Source organism: Harpegnathos saltator, unplaced genomic scaffold, assembly GCF_003227715.2.
Source record: "Harpegnathos saltator strain DR-91 unplaced genomic scaffold, Hsal_v8.6 scaffold37, whole genome shotgun sequence".
NCBI classification, from domain to species: Eukaryota; Metazoa; Arthropoda; class Insecta; order Hymenoptera; family Formicidae; genus Harpegnathos; species Harpegnathos saltator.
Genome location: NW_020230172.1, coordinates 583,521 through 603,428, shown reverse-complemented (window position 1 = coordinate 603,428; position 19,908 = coordinate 583,521). Strand labels below are relative to the sequence as shown.

General features: G+C 51.3%; 1 protein-coding gene across 2 annotated transcripts in view; it reads left to right on the top strand.

Moving 5' to 3' along the window:
• The window catches only part of MESR3 (misexpression suppressor of ras 3), a 54,083-nt gene extending 34,585 nt beyond the window's left edge, over positions 1 to 19,498 (top strand). For both annotated transcript variants that reach the window (XM_025300461.1, XM_025300462.1), the window contains exons 2-4: positions 14,006 to 14,266; positions 14,364 to 14,576; positions 15,146 to 19,498. In XM_025300461.1, the coding sequence (XP_025156246.1) occupies positions 14,012 to 14,266; positions 14,364 to 14,576; positions 15,146 to 15,484 (807 nt within the window). In that variant the 5' untranslated portion in view covers positions 14,006 to 14,011 and the 3' untranslated portion in view covers positions 15,485 to 19,498. The remainder of the gene's footprint in view (positions 1 to 14,005; positions 14,267 to 14,363; positions 14,577 to 15,145) is intronic.
• Positions 19,499 to 19,908: the final 410 nt, after the last annotated feature.

Sequence of the window (19,908 nt, the reverse complement as noted above, 5' to 3'; positions counted from 1 at the left end):
CGTGTCTGCACGGATCGAATTCTATTGAATAGAGACACACCTCGTTATACGGGCGGGGATGTGTGTAAAAACTCGGCTTTTTCCGCACGCGGTTTTATTCATGAGTCGAGTGGCCGCGGTGCTTCGCGCGAGTGCGGTAAACGCACATAATAAAAAGCTGCCGCGTTGTGCGGCGCGTCGCGCGCGGCGTTGTTTCGCAGGAGCCCGACGGAGCCGCTCGGCGAGGGGAATTAAACGAGCGCTAAGAATTTGCCTTTCATACGTTCTGATATCCTCCGCGACGCGGTCTGTGACACGCCGGGGAAATTTGTTTCACTTAACCCACCGCCGCCGGGTCGTCGTTCATTCTCCCCGCGCCTCGCGTTGTATCGGGCTCGAGAGATAGCGTCGTCTGCTGCCCGTAATTTCGGTGCGCAAACGACTCGGTCGGCTAGAATTTCCAGAGGAGGGTGGAGCTCGAATTCCCTCTTGCCACCCCTCTTCAACCTCAACGTTGCCTGGTTAACGTTTCACAGGCCATTTGACATCGATATTTAACGGAACGATACGAGTTTTTCATCGCGCGGGGCAGACGAGCGACATGTACTTATCGAGGTGAAACGCGTTCTCAAAGGACAGCTCGATATCAGAGCGGATAAGCGAGATACTTTTCAACGAGAGAGAGAGAGAGAGAGAAAGAGAGAGAGAGAGAGAGAGAGAGAGAGAGGGAGGGAAAGAGATCCTCAGGATTTAGGTTGCGCGTGACTTGTTGACGACGTGATTTCGTTTCGAAACGGAGGTCTACCGCGCTATATATGACGCACATAATTGCGATTATAGCAACAGTATGTACTATATACCCAGTTGGGAAATGTCCGACCGGTACTGAGCGATCCCGATGATCGCCATGATAATCGGCGGAAACACGAAGCGGCGGCGGCGGCGGCGGCGGCATTGCCCGCTTTCTCGCTACGTGCTTATTTGACGGCTGTAAATAGTCGCCTTCTGCGATTTTATCGCGGCGAATATGCTCGTTGATTATTAAGCCGCACTTTATTGTTGCGTCATTCGCAGGAACGCGGCACAGAAATTCGCGACTTCATCGATAATGCGTGGAAACTGCACAGTGGATCGTATAACGAAGGGATATGTAATATATACGGTTTGCGCGCGCGCACACACATACACATGTATCTATATATATATATATATATATATATATAAATTCGTTGAAATTATATTGTTATAAAGATGGCGTCGCGTAAATTCTCTGCAGACGCACGTCTACAGCGCGTCTACGCGCGGTGTTCTTTGAGTCGAAAGCACAACAAAAACAAGGTCAGAATCCATCGAGACGGAATTCATTCAGCGTGGCCTAATTATCCTCGCCGAGAGCGGCGCAGTCGCGCAATTTATTAACCTCGCGAGCAACGTACGACGGAAAATAATGTCGTGCGCGGGCTGCTCAGCTCGAGTTACGGCCAGACGTTGCATAAATCAATCGCGCAAGAAACAAACGTGATCAACGACGCGACCAAAGATCAAGGATCAGGATCTGTTCGTAGATCACGATCTCTGCGAGATGAGCGCGGCGAGTGACTAACGAGAAGGACTCGCGCAATCCTTCCGCCGTCAGCTCGATCGAAATGTCCGATGAATTTGCGTGTCTTACGACATACTTCAATGCTTCATCGGGCTTCATCGAGAGACGAAGGAGGGGAGAGAAAGTCGATATCACTATTATCGTCAGCAAGATGCACAACTTCCGCGGCGATTTATGTCAATTTCATCGCGCGAAAGCTTCAGTACGTATATTTCCCAGGCACACGCTCCGGATAGTTAGCCGCGATAACGAGCGAATTTATGCGAGGAATTGAATTTCTTTCACTGACTGCTCGCTCATTGCGATGATTGGTGATAATGAAGTACGCGCGCGATGACTGGGCGAACGTGCGTCTCGATTAAAGTGCGATAAGCCCGGCCTGGCCGAACTCCGTACGACGTCCCCTCGACCTCTCCCCCCCCCCTCCCCATCGGGAGATCGAATATGTAGGAGGTTAACGAGTCGATAAAACCGATGATTAGCAAGTTTATTACTTCCCCAACACTTGACCCGGATTCGAGCGCGAGAAATTTATTCGCCAATGATCCTACGCCGCGAATCATTACTCGCGGAACGGTCGGCGAGCCGCACAGTCGAGGAACGTCGGCGACTGCGAGAAAGTAAATTCCGCGCGCCGCGAGCATTATCGCCTGCCTCTGCACTCGCCCACGGGCTCGTTTCGTCAGTCTCGTTCAAATAGCACAGGTAACCCACGTGACCGTTCTCGATGACAAATACGGGAGCTCGGCGATTCCTTCGGTTGAATTGCTCTATTCGCCACAGCGATCCGATTCGAGTCGTCGAGTCGTCTGACGCGATTTCTGCGCATTTCAGCGCGCTCTCCGAAACTTACTCGTTTGAACCGCGGATCGAAGGCGGACAGTGATTTATATGCGCGAAAGAGCGCTCGACGGCTGTGTGATAAATAGTGCAAATTACACAATAGAGCGTGCAAGTACACGCGTGTTTTACTTTAGCGTCTCTCGGCCGTGTGGTAACGTTATCTTTATAGCGTAGCGCGCCCGCCGGCTGATCCACCGCGCAAAAGTCGATTTTACACGCCGCTGAAGCTCGTTCGTCGATCCTCAAAGATCCCGTCGAAAAAATTCGCTGGCGAAACAAATTCAGCTGCTACGAGAGGCCGTCGTATAATTCATGAATATCGAGATTTACAGCTCGCTCAGCTTGGATCAGGCAATATCCGAGCCGGATGCTGGAGGGAGGGTGGCGCGGTGCAGGGAAGGGGGAGATTAATTCACGAATAATCCTTCGTGAACGATAGCGCGGTCACGAATATCCGAGGACCCCAGCCGGTCACGAGAAAGTGATGCTCGCCGATCCGATAATTGGCTACGAGTATCTGTTCGAGGGCTGAAAATCGGCGCGGCGGAAATCGGCTGTAATTTACACGGAAAACAAACCGATAGCGATTCCCGTGTATTTCGATTGCATTCCCCCCTCCCCCCCCCACGACGCGACGGTGGAGCTCTATCGGCTCGGTTAATCGGTCGCTCGAATACAGAAACCACGCGAGGTGAATTCGCGCAGCAGCGCGAATACGACGGCAGCCCTCGGCGACGAAGAATAATGCACCGAGATCGATATCGGATAACGAATGCTCCCGTTTAACGTTGCTCTTTCGCCGATGCCAATCCTAACGGGAAAGGAGGGATCAAGGAGTCGGCGGACAGTTCATTTCGCGCGTGACTCTTTCTCTCTCTCTCTCTCTCTCTCTCTCTCTCTCTCTCTCTCTCTCTCACCGACTGCTCCCGTCAGGACGACTTATCAGTCGTCAACGATCGAGGCAAAAATATCGCGGCGATAATCAGCCGTCCGGCCGTGAGCTCGACACACGCGCGTTAACTGAGCCGAACAATTGAGACTCGCTCGCGCTATCATCGCGACATCATTTTACGCCCGGCAATTCATTTTCATTCCCAACGAGGAAGAAATCGAGAACTCGAAAACAGCACTTTTGCTTGAGATTCTTGTCGACTGTCGATGCAGACGCAACGGGAAAGCGACGCCCGCTGACTTGATCGACAGCTTGAAAAAATCCTTTGCGTTCTCGTTCATATAATTCAACACATGCGCGTGTTCCTAAACCCTCCTGAACAGCCCGCGACGCATTGCGTCGTCGATCGCGTTACATCGCGAGCGAGCGAGCGAGTCGTTAGAAACTCGCGTCATTGCGCGATGCACGTCTGATTGAACGAAGTCATGCTGGTTCGCGGACAAAGCCGCGGCTGGATCGCGCCGTTGTTGAGGCGCGTTCGTTCGTCATCGTCGTCGTCCCGTGTGATTCACGAGTGATCGAGTAGCCGCGAAACGCAGACGAGAAAGTGAGCGCGCGCGCGCGCGGCCGCCGTCCCCTCGATCTCTCCGCGAATGCGCCCCGTTGATGGAGATGACGCCATTTCTCATTACGGCCCATTCATGTACCCGTAATAATTACGCTACTACGCGAGTAGTCACGCGTCTGGCATTTCTGTCATACCGCGGTGGACAACGAGACCGAGAGACGGACTCGGCGGCCCGGGCTTGTTTTCGCCGCGGACAACGACTACACCTAATTGGCGCGCTAATTATCGCGCGCATACGTGGATCGCGCACACAGCCGTGCGGCTGAGTGCCTCTCTCTTTCTTTCTCTCTCACTCTCTCTTCCTCATCGACACACTGGCTGTAATTAAGGCAATTTATCAATTATTCGAGCTTCCACTCGACACGAAGCTCCGTTAATCCGTTCTCTCTTTCGACGAGTCGCGACAACTTCGTGCCAATTTCGCTTCGACCTAATAGCGAAGCCACGGCATGATGTTACAATTAAAATTAATAACCGTTATTAATCACCGTCACACAGAGCGATCGATGGGACGCGATGTCAATTACCACGCGAGCTCCGACGGAGGGAATCGCGCGACGCCATTTGCATTCATTCGCAATGAACTTGCGAATGTCCTTCGACAGACGTAATCGAGTCTTGCTAATTCGCGTTTACGATTATTATACCATCCATCGGCAACTGTCGAGTCCCGTGAAGAGGCTCGCGCGGATCCGAGCGGGACCGAGCGGCGGGCCGGAATTAAGTCTCATACGCGCGCGCATGTTTAATAATGTGTGCTAAGTGGCGGGTAATTAGCGCACGAGGGAGAGCGCACGAGGGACGCGCGGGAGAGGATAATGCGCGCGTTGCGGCGCACAGAGTTGCGTTAATCTCGGCGCGCGTTGCGCCGTGTCGCATCGCCGCGCGGCGCGACATCCGCGAGACGCGGCTTGAGCTCGGTCAATGTTGCCTTTAATCGCACGGCCGTCCCCGTCACGTAAAATATTAAAACACGAAATGTGTCTCGAGTCCCTGTCGCAGCGCTACCTGTCTACCGGCGGAAACGCTGGACGAGACTTCCGCGAGCGCGCTCACCGTCTCGCGGATGTCTCCGTGCATAAAGCGTATACTTTTTAAATTAAAGCCCGAGCGAAGAATAGCCGCGCACAGTGGGAGAGGGGGGGGGGAATGAGGACGGAGGAAGAGAGGAAAGAAACGCGGGCATAAAAATGCGGGCGAAAACGTCTCGCGAGATATTAAATCGCGGGACGCTGCGCGACTTCTTCTCGGCGGCTTCGGGAGAGACCGCGCGGACTCATTCCGCAAGTTCTAACGACACTGCCGTTGTCGCGACTCGCTAAATATTATATCTGCGCGACGACGATGCCGCGGTAACGACAGCCAAAGTCCAAAGTTGCAGGGCGAGTCTAACGAGAGGCCGCCGCTGCTGCGCGCGACTCTCGATCGGACGCCATTTTTTCGCAGCGGGTCAATTTGCGCGAGTGCGTACGCGGAACGACCGCATGATACACAGCCGGATATTTAGTGGCGCGTTATCTAATCGCCCGAGCAGAGCGAAGCAAGCTTGATAACGCACTTTGTACCTGCGAGACAAACGCGCGCCTCTCTTCTCGCGCTCTATTCACGTCTCTCTCTCTCTCTTTGTTCCTCCCTCTCGAGTCTGTCGCCCGTTCTCGTCGTCGTTGTCGTCGTCGTCGTCGTTACACCTCGCTGTCCGGCAACAGAGCGCAGGGTGCCTCCGCGTATCTATAAGCACGCTAACCGCTGGAAATTGTCGAGTTTCTCGATGCGTCGCACGCGGAATTCACGCCGGTCGTTGCACCGCCCAGCCATGTTTCCGCGCGACGTGGCGCGCGAATGCATCGCGCGTGTACATGTACCGGGAAGGATGTCGCTGTGCACGAGAGGGAGACGCGGCCGGTTGCGGCGGCATAATGCGTGGAATGCACTGGGGACGGGGGAAACAATGCGGGGGAGATAGCGGACGAAATGACGGAAAACAGGCTGAGTGCAGCCGAAAGGGACTGAGGCAACGGCGGCGGCGATGGCGGCGGGCGTCGACAGGCAGCCAGCGAGAAACAGACGCAAGACGGCGAAAGTCTCGTCGATAGATTATTGCGTCGTCGTCGTCGTCGTCGTCGTCGTCGTCGTCGTCGTCGTCGTCGTCGTCGTCGTCGTCGTCGTCGTCGTCGTCGTCGTCGTCGTCGTCGTCGTCGTCGTCGTCGTTTGTACTCGCATTTATTGCGCGCTGTCGCGAGGCTCTCTGTGCCGAGGAACGAGAGAGGAGGCTGCACCACTCTCGCGAACGGAGATCATCACGCAACAGGCATGAGAGATATCCGGGAAGAGAGTGTCATGAGCGGAGAGACGCGTGTTTGCACATCTCGTGTCGAAGTGGCTCTCGCGAAAGCGAGATGCGTCGCCGACGTAAGAACGCCGTGCCGCACCTACGGCAGCATTCCGAAAATGCTGCTGGAGCGTCGGAGCGATCGGAGAGAGAAAGAGAGGGAGATATTTGGGAGCGCGACTTGAGCGCGAGCTGAGAACGGATACCGTCGGGCATTTGTACAAGTGCGTCGGTCGGAAGCGCGTTGAAGTATTATTTATCGAGTAGCTCAGCGAAAGAGAGAGAGAGAGAGAGAGAGAGAGAGAGAGAGAGAGAGAGAGAGAGAGAGAGAGATGTAAGTTTAGCGAAGAGAGAAATTGCAAGTGCAAATTTCGCGCCGTGCCTCCGCGAGATTGCGACAAGCGCGCTGTCGTCTCGTCGAAATCGGAGCAGGATTAAGCGCCTCGATTAAGGGGAGCATCCTGGTGTAAAAGCCTAAAAATAAGGGTGTCTAGCAATTTTTTTTTTTGCGCAATAAAATCATTTTGAAATTTTGGGAGTATATTGTATATTTGAAGTATATACAGTAAAATTTTTTTGGGTACAGAAGTCGCAACATTTTCGAAATATAAAACCGGGTGTCTAAAATTTACGGTGCTGCGTGCAAAATGTGCTCCAAGAGGCAAATAACGCCTCGAATATGCAAGTAAGGCTGCATTCTACAGATCGAAAGTTAGCGATTTAGCGAAAAAATACAATCGATTTTCCCGATCCTCTACACCAGGAGATCCCCCCTTAATCGAGATCTACGATAGAAACGGGCGTCACTTTCTAGCCCTGTTTTTTTTTTCGGTTTTTTAGAGAGGGACGGAGTGAAAATCAATTAAAGCCTGTCCCGTGTCGCAGTTTAATTAATATTTATGGCAACGATATATAGCCGCGACGTATACACGCGCGGCGAACAAAAGTCCGCCGAATTTCCGCGCGGCCTGCGAAAGAAAGCAATCAACTGTATGGCTAATCGAAACAAATGGCCCGCGGAAGAGCGACGCTCTAATCCGGACAGGCCGACAATAGAGCCGAAGGCCTCGGGGTCACCTACTTTTAATTGCGAGCACGTTTCACGCTCGACGGAGCGCGCGCGCGAGTGCTCGCTCTCGCACCGGAGACGCTATAAATTTCCAGTCGGAGCGTTTAGCCCCGTTGCGGCCACCAAACTAATTAGTCCGGCTGTAATTAATCTTTCGTCCTCGACCAGGTGACATTCCTGTCGATCGCCCGGCGACGAACTGTTGCGTTACTCTTCCGAACTGCTTTCTCTCTTCGCCCAAGAGATTGCTCAAGATTCTCTCATGCCGGAGCCTGTTTTTAGACACGGCGGCACGTCGCCGTGATATCGCGGTCTCATATCGCTTTATCGTCCGAACTTTACCGTCACCGAACGAGATTATTTTGAACATCAATCAGTTTGATATCACCCCGTCGTTTCGAATCGTTTCGAAATCGAGCCGCCGCGTTCGAGCCGCAATGCAGTCTTCGCTCGCGCGAGCGACGCGGCTCGCAGTCTCCAACAATCGCAATTACGAGACGGGATTACGGGTCGACTTTCAACGGCCCGTCCGCGGCGACCCGAGCCGCGACGTTGCGACGAGCACGAGTTACAAGCCGCAATTAAGCCGACGTCGTCGCGACGCGTCCTCGAGTTTTCCTTAAGCGCATTCTACGCTGTTTATCGCCTGTTAATGGAACTACACGATAAGAAACACTACCGTCGTCCTACTTTCGAGCGCTCAGTGTCGCAATGGAGCGGACTCCTACGTAACCGCTCGTTCCGCACGAAAAATGCGCGTGAACGCCCATTATATTTCAGCCGGACGAAATTCGTCCACGTCAGCGAGAACAATCGCGGTGGGGAAAGTCCAGGCGACAGTCCAAATTATACAATCATTTAAATAAAAAAAGGAAGCAACTGCTCGCAGCTGCTGTTATATATCGCTACATCAGCGGAGGAACGAAGAGTGCGGAAGGCGAGGTGGAGGGAGGAAGAAATCGCCGTTAAGCGGCGACACGTAGGAAAATCATTGAACCCTGGAGACTCTTACTCGGGAAGAAAGGAAGCGTCTCACAGCGTTCTCCGTGTCTACCGCACCAATTAATCCGCTTGATAATTATTTTCCGTCGAGCGGGTGCGAACGAAGGCGCGCGCGTGCACGCGTTCTTTCGTGAGAATACGCGAGACGGCGTGTGATCGTAATTATCCGCGGTTTATCTACCAGCGAAGCAGAGCGGGCCCTTATCGCGCTTTCGCGGAACAAAGCCGCATCCCTCGCCGCTGCGCTGGACAATGCGCTTCCGGTGTGCATTTCGCGCGCCCGCGCGACCGGCGACAGCGGACAGGCTCGCGTTTCAAATTGTAACGTTACGCCACGCACCGTGATATCGCGCAATGCGCGAACGAGCGAGACCCGTAGACGATAGATGCGGGTCGATTGTGAAAGGGAGAGTACTTCGTGCGTCGCACACACTCAGGCTCGTCTCGCTGCTCGTTCGATTTTGCTTTTCTCTACGCGCCATTTCCCTTCTTGTTCTTCTTTCTCGCCGCGAGAACCGCGAATTTACATAACTGGTCGCTATAAAGGCGCGCGCTGCCGCGCGTCAGTGCTCCCTAAATCGTTCGTCGATTGCGATTTCTCGCAATGCTCTCGAGTACAAGCTTCGCGCGCCGACTCAATTCTCGTCGGCGATCAACGCGATTTACATTGAGATATCACACGCACCACGTAACGTGGCGCTGCGTGAGCGCTCAAATTGTCAGCACTCACCGATCGGCGTCGATTTCTGGCGACGTCCAGCTCCGGGACAGACGAGACGCCCGCCGCCGATCGCCGCGGTTCGATCTGCATCCGTCCTCCTCCCTCTTCAGCATCAGCATCCAGCAGCAGCCGTCGTCCCACGTCGGTGGCTCCTCGCGCACTTTACTTCGTTGCATCGCACTCGCAATCGCGTTTTAACGCACGCGAGCACGGAAAAAGCACGCGGTTGCGATGCTGTGGAAGTACACTCGCGAGTCGCGCGCGACGAATCGCGAACGGAACTCTCCCTGTGGAGCTTGTGAAATCGAGAGATAAATATCTGGGAATTTCGCGGACGTTTCCATGTGAAACACGAGGTTGTCGTCTCGCGAGAATCCTAATTTTTCATAGAAACAGTAGATGTGTGAATGTCGGAAATTCCGCGGTGTAATTTCTCGGATGAAACGACGATATAACGCGTGCGTGAAAATTTGAGAAAATTTCAACAACGGTCAAAGTGGCAATCACGAATTCCACGTATTACGGCGCAAAATTATGAAGGACGGCGCAAACACAGACATGCAAAACCCTACACTGAGAGAACGTGTTTAGCATTTGCTACTGTAACTGTGTGACGAAATAGTTATAGTTAGGATAAGCATTTCTGTATCAAACGCTACTATAATATAGCCGAGAGTAACTCGATGCGTCCGTTGCATTATTATTTTTGGTTAAGGGAGAAAAATATATATCTTTTTCTCTCAGTGTACATGCAAAACTCTACAAACTGGGGTAAATCGCATTGATTTCTTACTATCAATATAAATCTGCCACCTCTTTGTCTTTGTTTCAAGCTCACCGATCTAACAGGAACTCAGGATCGGCCACATTCAGCCGCAGATCTGTAACACAAGAAAACATACGATCGTCGATTAGACACAAGGCTTAATGGTTGAACAAGAAAAGTAAAAAACAATTCAAATTCTTTTGTGACCGTCATTCAATAATTCTTCGATAACGTTCCAGTTTTCGGTCGCAAAAGGTTGAATGCGCAAAAGTACGGTCTAAAGAAAGTCTATAAACCCACCTTCGAGCCGATCCTGCTCGGCCCGAACCGGATCCTCCGGTACAGCTTCTGCATCCGCCGAAAGCTCATCCGTTGCTTAAGCGTCGGCAGATCTGAAACAAAAAGCGAATTTCTTAATTAGCCACTAATTGACAGACACTGACGTGACGTATCGAAGATACGATATAGATACATATTATATAAGATAAGAGGGAGAGAGAGATATATGAGAATTTATTAATTATATGTCATCTGTTTAATGTTTATTTATTTATTTTCTTAATTCTCACACACACCTTAATGCTCGATCAAGAAACTGCCGGCAAAGAATGTCGACTATCGGACTTTTATTTATTCAGCGTGTGTCAATGATTGGCAGTGTAAGTCGCCACGCGACCTTGTGCCCGGCATGACACGCTCGAGAGCACCGTTACACGTTATCCGTTCGTTACTTTAGCGTCCTACATATCGTAATTTCAACATTATTTCACAGCATTTAATTCCTCCTCATCTATTATAACGCGACGTCTCGCTGCCTCGGATAAATTATCTCCGACCGCAATTTTTTCGGAACTTGCCTCGCGTATCAACACCGGCGGCACTGAGAAAGAGAGACGAGTCCTGCTGAATTATACATTATTCCGGTGGTTACAATTAGCGTGATGAATATACCGGCTTGCCGCGGAACATCGTTCCATCCTCGTGTTAATTAACTCGAAAGAACCCGCCGCCCATTTCTACGTTTGACCTACAAAAACGAACAAGTCGGAAAGAGATTTCTATCGGAATTTTTCACATGTCGCTCGAAGGGTCCGGGGGAAGGGAGTAGATCATTTCTCGCGCATTTTTTGATATTTTGTTTCTATTCAATTCGGAGTATAGACCGTGTGTTTGTTTCTCCCTCCGTCACGGTGATTTCATCCGATCGGCCTCTGTCTCGCAGTTACTCCCTAGATTAAAGAGACTTTTATCGTCGCGTGTCGTTGCGTTTTCGCACAACAATCTCAAACGCTCAATACGTAATATTTCCAGCTTATCCGGCCGGGTGTCGAACCGAGCTGAAACATTTATATCGTCTGTCAAATCTATCGGCGAACGAGAGACACGCGAGCGCACGCACCGAGAAAATATAACGTTGCGAATAAAACTCGCCTGGTCGACGGTTCCGTGAGACGTAAAGGAATCGCGCTCCCGCATTCCACCGGGAAGATCGATTTCCGTTGCCGTCCGTCCATACGAGGGTTAATAAGGTCGGATCGACGCAGCGATGCGTCATCGGCGATCGTGAGTAACGCGTGCCGTCAAGTACCGGCGGATCGTTGACACGATCGTGCATCGGACATGTCCCCGTCGTCGTCGTCGTCGTCGTCGTCATTATCAATAAACGAGGGGAGTTCGTGCGACGCAAGACCGTCGTCCTCATCGTTCGCAGTGGAATTTCTCTCTACAACCGGGTACCGCGACTGATAACGCACAGGCAACGAACGTGATTAGCCATCCGAACAGCTCGAAAGGCGCTGATCAAATTAAGGCCGGACTTTTCTCGCGAGCATTAAGTGAATCGCCCCCGCACGCCGTTGGGTGCCCGATTAGCTCTCTCACGGAGCGGTCTCTCTCTCTCTCTCTCTCTCTCTCTTTCCCTTGCGTCATCGCGGTATCGAAGTCGACGACCCAGTTTTTCTCACCTCTGGAGTCACATGTCGGAGGAACGTGAAGGGTCTTCCACCCCTGCGCGAGTCACTGCGAAACTCTCTCTTTTTCTCTCTCTCTCTCTCTCCCTCCCTCTCTCTCTCTCTCTCTCTCTCCATTTACACGTCTCTCTTTTTACCTCTCGCGTGAGATCTCACAGAGTCTCCGGTATCTCGCGGAATGTTCCTGCGTTCGGTTTACGACGCCGGCTCGCTGGAGTTTTGGTTCTATATTGACCCTGCAGACTCCGTCGAGTTTGAAGAGTCAATATAGAATCTATTATATTTGTACGCGCTTTTGTCTTGTGTCTCGATGTTATAATAGATATCCGAAAAGATTCAAAGCTCGCTCGGCTGTTTTAATCGCAGTGTTTCTTATCGTACGAAAGAAATCGTAAATAAAATTGATAAAATAATCAGGGATTTATAAAGTTAATAACACTTGGCGAATAAGTGCCGAAGGGCTTTAGAATAGACTTTAGAATAGAACCTTTCGTTTTGGCTATCTTCTTATTTTTAACAAATTCATCAAACGTAATCAAACATTAAATTCGAAAAGATTCGATATGATAAGTTAATATATGCAATAAATGCTTTCTCACATATACACACGCGTTTAGAAATATATGAAATATATGCCGCTACTCACGTCTCGACGTCCTCGGTCCTGATCCAGATCCTGATTATCCCGTGACTCCAGATATTCAGCAGCACTGACACTCGCGTAAATGCGATTCGATCGGAGAAACACGTGTTAATCAACGCGATGCCGACACGCGAACTCCAATATCTCAAGAGCCGGCGAAATGTTTAAATCAGCCGACGAGAATATCGTAAACCGATACACACATTCCGCGACGCGACGTGGTGTGTGTGCGCCGGCCCGAGACATAATAAACACGATCGCGGAAAGGTACGCGACACACGGAAATACAAAAACAGTCAGCCGACCCGTCAACCGTCCATTATTCTCGGAAGTGAATGAAAGACGCGTGTATGTACACAACGGCCGAGAGATCATAACAATCAACGCTTAGTAAACAGTCGAGACCTTTGAGGCGACCTTCATCAAACTTATCGCGACGGGATGTATCGATAAATAATTTCGCTCGTGGCGAAATCCGGAAATTCCGTCAACTTCTGGTCTAACGTGTAATCTTTAATTAATGGTGCGTTTTTTATCAACTCGCTTTTTCATGCCAGATCATTGAGTCCTTGGCCGCCACGATAACGACCAAGACTGATTTACATAATTCTTTCTTCTCCTCCTCTCTTGAATCTATAAATCCTGTCGACATTTTTAACGCGACAAAAAATTCCAATTCAACAGAAAAATTCATAAAAAAATATAAGGAGATTATGAGAGAGAAGAAACGTTGAGGCAGCGCTTCTTCTATTATTATTACGCAATGTCGAGTTTAGTCTATAGGACAAGAAATGTCCTTCTTAATCTAAATTTAAAAATATTGCATCATGATCGATCGTCGGTTGTAGTATTTCGGTCACACGCACGCGGTCGGCTTAGCGCGATGATGATGCAGAGCGTAAGTAGGTTGAGTTACGCTGTGATTACGACGCTTACGCTTTCGTCCGGCAGGTGTATTTTTCGATGACGATCGAAATTCCTGGGGTAATCGGACGTGCGCATAATAAAAGGGGTCGCGGATATTTATAGAATGACACTATGGGGTGCGCTCTCGCACAATCCAGGCGCTGTACCAGAAATCGATGAGCTTTTGCGCGCGCTCGCAGAAGGGCGGTGATCTCCCTTTCTCTTTCTCTCTCTCTCTCTCTCTCTCTCTCCCTCTCTCTCTCTCTCTCTCTGCTTCTTTGTCCTTCTTTCTCCGTGGTATAATGATGCGTCTATATGCACATTGAATATATCCCGACGGTAAAGATGAGCAAGCGACGGATCCAGATAGTAATAAATCCCTTACGTTTTCGTAGCGTTCGTAGCAGAGAAAGAGCAGCTTACGTTACTCGAGAAGGGTCAAACGGAATTATTATCGGATCATCCAATCCAACTTTTGGAAATCTGTATTTGTCGGAAATTTGCCCACGCTGAATTCTCTTGCGCAGCCATGTGAGAGCAATTCGATATCAACGACCTTTGGAAAATCGATGTCGACGGGACGGATACATCGAAACGTCGAGCGCAAGGGCGCATCGTTCTTCGATCTCTCACGTTTCCCCGTTTCTCTTGCAGGCAACAATGAACGGGCCGGTTTATGCGTCATCTTGTCCCGCATTGCAGTCGAATCTGTCGCTGCACAGCTCGTCCTACTACAGCGAGTACAGCGGCACCACGCGAAGACGGCTATCCTCGACGGGCGAGGCAGACACCTCCGCTACTTCGAGCTACGAGGGTAGCGACAGCTCCGAGAACAGCGACGAGTCCCGCCTCGATCCGGTCAGTCAGATGGAGCGCGAGCAACTCGAGACCTTCTTCCGCGGCTTAAAATCGCAGGTGAGAGAGCGGGCTCTGCGGGAGAGCCGCCTCGAAGAGCCGTCTCGAAGGGATGTTTGGGAGATGCTAATCTCGGCGCGTTTCGCGTTTCTCTCAGGTGTTCGTCTGCGAGTCACTGGCGAATCTGTATCTCGGCAGCGCTTCTCAGACGGAAAGGTGGGAGCTTCGCTTCACCGGGATACCCGTGGTGGTGCTTGATCTCGGAGAGACGCGATCGAGATCCAAGAGGCGGATCCAGATCCTACTGGCGGAACGCGGCACTTGCTTCACCCTTTGGCGCGAGACCATCGACAATCTGTCGTCGTACAAGGTAAAGGCTGTCTCGCGGTTCGCTCTCCCGGGAACGAAGACTCCTTCTCATCGTTCGTCCGACACGCGAGCATATTTCCCGCACGCGAATGGTACTCGTTGCGCGAAAGCTGCGCGAAGCGCAGCGCCCGGTGAGTTAGCATTAGCGCGAATAATTGATATCCAATCTCAAATTACAAATACGAAATTCGAGACGAGTTGCGCTCGCTGCTCGCGGCGCAGGCTACAGTTATAAACAATCCGCGTTCTCGAGCGCGAGCGCGAGCGCTCGCGAGGCTTTCGTTCACCTCGTTAGCTGGCGTTCAACGTACGGCGCGCCGTACGTTGAAAAGCGGCTTCAATTACAACATCGGACATTTAACACCGTTTCAAGTTTCTCGCCGATGCGTGCCGGGCGAGGTAAAGCGTACAGTCGCGTACTCGCGAGTCTCGTCGCGTCTCCTCCTCTCGAGAACGCGCGCGCGCCCTCGACAGCCCTCGACGAGCGACAAGCAGGAAGAGCAGGAAGAGCAGACGAGAAAGACGAACGATCCCGGCGCAAGAGCTCTCTCCGAAACGTATTTGTCGCAGGTGTCGGGGCCGGCCTTCCACACCATGTGTCTCTCCTCGGACCACACTCGCCTGGCAGGGCTCAGCTTCGACAACTCCAAGGCGGCGAACGACCTCTGGCAGCACATAGAGCGCCTGGTGTCCTGCCCGGAGAACATCAGCCTGTCGGTGCCGGGCAAGAAGAAGAAGAAGCCGGTGCAGAAGAAGGTCGTGCTGCCGGCCAAGAGCAACATCAGTCAGCCGTGCCAGTTCCAGCACGTGACCAGCGTGGACGCGGCCGACCGGTCGCGGTACTTTTCGCTGCAGACGCTGGTGCCCGCCCTGAGCGAGCTCGAGAGCTCGTTGGAGGCGAACTTCTGAGACAAGCCCGACGCCTCCAAGCTCTCCTAGGGACGCAGCGCGACGCCCGACTCCCGCCGTCCACCCCGCAAGTAATCACCGCGGCCGGCCGGCCGGCGATCGGCACGGCGGGACGGCACAGGGCTCGAGGTCTCGAGGACTCGATGTCCTGGGAACAGGAGACGAGAGAGCACAACGGCAGGCGAGAAAAGCAAGCGGAAGATTACACCGCGGACTCGATGAGATCGACACCTTTCATCTTCCCGCTGCTCCTCCTCCTCCTCCTCCTCCTCCTCCTCCTCCTCCTCCACCTGCGACGCGCTACTTGTAGAAGAAGATCCTGCAGACGCGTGGGGTGCGGAGGGAGAGGAGATATATCGACGAAGCTTTAACGTACGACGTAGAGGAGACGGAAGGCACACTTGTGTCTCGAGGAGTTCCTCAGGAGCTCCGTCGTAGTTTTACTCGAATTTATCTTCATCTCTTCTCGTGTCTCTTCCGATATAATCATCGTCTAATTAGTTGGTAAGAGTTAAGGGCCGAGCGAGAGTCCTGTCGCTCTCTCGCGCGCGTCACGCCTCAGCGCCGTCCTGAGACGAGGAGCGGCGGGAGGTCGAAAAGCGGAAAGCGGGGGCGAAGGGCCACGAAGGGAGAGACGAAGAGGCGTGAACTCGCTCGCGACATTCGCAGGCGCGGAGGAGGAGACACGTCCTCCTCCGGAAGAATATAATCCGTCAGTGTCGCGCGGTCGCGCGCTGCGAGATTGTCCGCGGGCCAAGACGGGAGTAGCGTTCATCAATCCTCCCTCGGTTCGGCGAGCGCGAGTGTGTGCTCCGTCTCTCCTCCTCTCTCCATCTTTCTTTCTCGAGGAAGAGACGTCCGCGACTGCGACCGTCGACTGCGAGCCGCGGGCGAAACAGAAAGTTACCGCCCGAGGCGGCTCTCTGAGTCACGTCCAGCGTTCTGCTCTCTTCGAGAGTCCTTCGGATCCCCATCGCGTCCATTCGGATAGCCATCGGTGTCGTGAGACTTATTATAAGCGCGAAGAGAGGAAGTTCTGTGCGAAACGTCAAGTCGATACGTCAGTAATTCGCGATAATAGCTCTCGTCTGGAGAAGAAAAAAAAAGAGAAAGAAACGTTGGAGTTCCGTTTGCGAAGGATGCCATTGTGCGGAGAAGACGCTCCTCAAAGAGAGCGTAATACTTCTTCGTCGGAGATTGTTTCGTCATCGTGGTCGTTGCGTCACGTTTGTCCGGGATTTTTACATTTTCGCGCATTGAGCGGGAAAAGAGCGATCGATCCGAGCGACGGGTCGAAAGCCGAAGGCGATGTTGATGAGGCCGTGCGCGATTAAATCCGCGAGTAAATCCGCGCGTCGGCAGGTTCGCTTCGCTCGAAAGCGGGAAATAATAATTGCCGCCGTTTGCTTTCTTACTTCGCACACGGTACGCGTTCCCGTTGGAAGTGTTCAAGTAGGACGGCAGCGATTCTCTTCCCGCCTCTCCGTGTCGCGCTTTGCAATTCGAATCGCGCGCGCGAGATGTAATGTGGGAAAAAGAACGGACGACGAATGACGCCGAAGACGCGCGAGATCTTCAGAGCAAACGACGGGGAGCAGGCGGCTCTCGCAAGTATATCATGCAAATGTATGCGGCCTCGTACCTCGGCGTCGCATCGGCTGTATACACATTGTTGCCGCTCGTTGTGAGGAGAAAAAAAAAAAAAAAAAAAAGGAAAGGCTTTCTCTCCGCGACGGCCGAGGGAAACACGGCAGCTCTCGCAGGCTGCGTAATTAGGAGGCGCGCGCGTTGCCGCGCGCGGTGAAAATGGCACTCTGAGAGCGGCACTTTAAAAGTGCGCAGCACACACGGTGCGCGAACAATCGCGACGTGAATCGCGTCATTACGAGTTACGTTAAAGATTTGATGCTTCAGCTCGGCTGATTCAGCGCGCGAAGAGGCCAATAGAGTACGGAACGCGAAGTACTTATGGAGATGGAGTGGCAATTATCTTTGATTAAAGGAAAAGCTTGGTTCGTTTTGCCTCGCTGTAACTCTGAGAAGCAGAAGGCCGATTTTCAGCCGCTGATTCAGCTTAGCGGAGAAAGATGACGCAATGTGTTTTTAGGTCGACGAGGAGTCGGAATGTTTCCAAGTGTCATCCGCGCGGTTCTCGCGGAATAAGCAGTCGTGCGGAAAGGATGCCGCGAAAGGGATATCGAAGCGGAAATGGCGGAAACGCCAGTTTTCCTTCATGATCAAAGCGCGATTAATTAACGATCCCCCGTCGCGGGGGAGCAAGAGTGCGTGTAGCGATACATCGACAGGCGTCCACGGGGTCGATAAATCAAAGTGCTGCAAAGAAGGTTCATGCGAAGTAAATCGTAAGATTACGAGCGACAGCGCGCGCTGGAAGCGGACATTGTGTGCCAAAGTGTGCAAATCACAGATCGGGGAGAGGAGGGAGATTTGGTATTCTGTCGATGAATCTGTCGGAGACTCGGAAGATCGAAGTGTACCGAGCGCTTCCATCACTAAGAGACTAGGAATTGTCAGTCCACGTCGGAATCCATGCAGGATTTGCATGTATTTGTACGATCGAACCCAAGCGAGTTCAGCAGCGATCCAGTGCGCTCTCGTAACGCTCGCACGTAACGTATCACGATGTTAAATAGATTTAACTAACTAACTAGATAGAATTATAGCCGGATTGTGTGACGTGCATGACGTGTCCAAATGTAGCGAATTCTACTTCCTACCGTTTCGGGTGCCGTTGATGTGTCTCCGTAGATGCGCCGGTAGAACTTCTCGATCTTGTTGTCGGCCGCTCCGTCAAACACGTTGAAACGCGGCGGTTCGTCGTTGACCCTGTCCAAGTGAAGTAACATCCTAGCATCCTTGCCGACTTCTGAAACAAACATAAAGGGAAATGTTCTTCTGTAGATGCGAGCGGAATCTTTGCGTATTGCGTTGATGCAAATGTCGTGTCTTTGGTAGAAAAGGATCGATGATTACATGATTACACATACCGAGAACGATAATATCCAGAATGTAATATTCTTTTTGTACGACGTATAATTGTAAAAGGGGAAAGAGAGGGAATAACACTTTACGATTCTACATATTTTCAATCTACGATTGTCCGCCAAAGTATCGCATCATCCTAGTATTTATCTACCGACCGATATACGATATCGATTGGGTTGTTCTTTTTTTTCCTTTCTCCGTTCGTTATGTTGTTCTGAAAGATGTTCATTTCACTTAGTGTCATTTCGCTTAGACGTAATTAGTCCGTAATCGACGAAAGCGAAGGTGTCTATTTATACCTTCTCCTCGAGAAGCGGCTTCCTCGCTTCTGGAGGGAGTCCTGCGCGAGCAAAAGCCTTGTTGTTTCGCGACGTTCGCTAGAAGACTGGCTTCACCATCCCACGTATAGGCACAGTTAACAATAGGTACCTTTCGTAGCGATAGCGATCATTAGAGCGACTTGTGACTCTATCCTTTAGAAATCATCCACGCGACTCGTTCGACGTCTCTTCGGCATCGTCATCGTCATCGTCATCGCGCCTCGAAACTGCCGTTTCGCTGAGCGTAGGAACAAAGCGCGCGAGTTTCACCTTATCCACGCGAATCAAATCTCTAGCAATTAAGATTATAATTAGCGCGTCAGCGTATCTCTAAGTTAGGCTCGCCCAGGGAGGGAAGGGTGGCAGTTTTTTCTCTCTCGTATTGTCTCCCAGACGGACGTAATACTTTCCAGCGGGATTTTTGTACGTGTATGCACTTTGGTCACGTGAGTCGCAGGTTTCTTTCGGCGGGGAATCCCGGGCGATTATCCTAGGAACTTAAGTAAATAATACACAACTTCGAGTTATAAAGTTAATTTCATTATCTACGACTGTGATATAAATATATTTGTATCGTTACGTTTCGTAACATGTATCCGCATTGATTAATCACTTGGAGGAATAAGTTTATGAATATCGTATGTAATAATAATTATTGTGCTAATAAATAGTAACTTCATGAAACGGAGAAACTGCGAGTTCACCTGTGTGTTCACCCCGGACAAAAAGCACAGAAACACAGTCTTTTTTACAGCCTGCATCATACAGACGAAAGCGGACACGCACTGCGTTTCAGCAACGATTCCAATTATTCCACAGCGCAGGGACTTTTATAATTTTATAATTTTATAATTTTATAATACTAAAGATATATGCGCGTAGAAATAGCTGAGATCAATACGAAAGCGTAATACGAAATTAATAGCATTTCCTGCCACGTTTTCCGTTCCTATTTATGCCTGTGTTACTTTTGGTATTTGTCGAGGAGAATAACAAGTTTTTAAAACTAGACAGATTGCAGTATTGCAGTATAATTGGAATCATCGCGATGAGAGACAGCTCGGACAGTGAGATGCGAGCACATAATTCGTTTCGAGA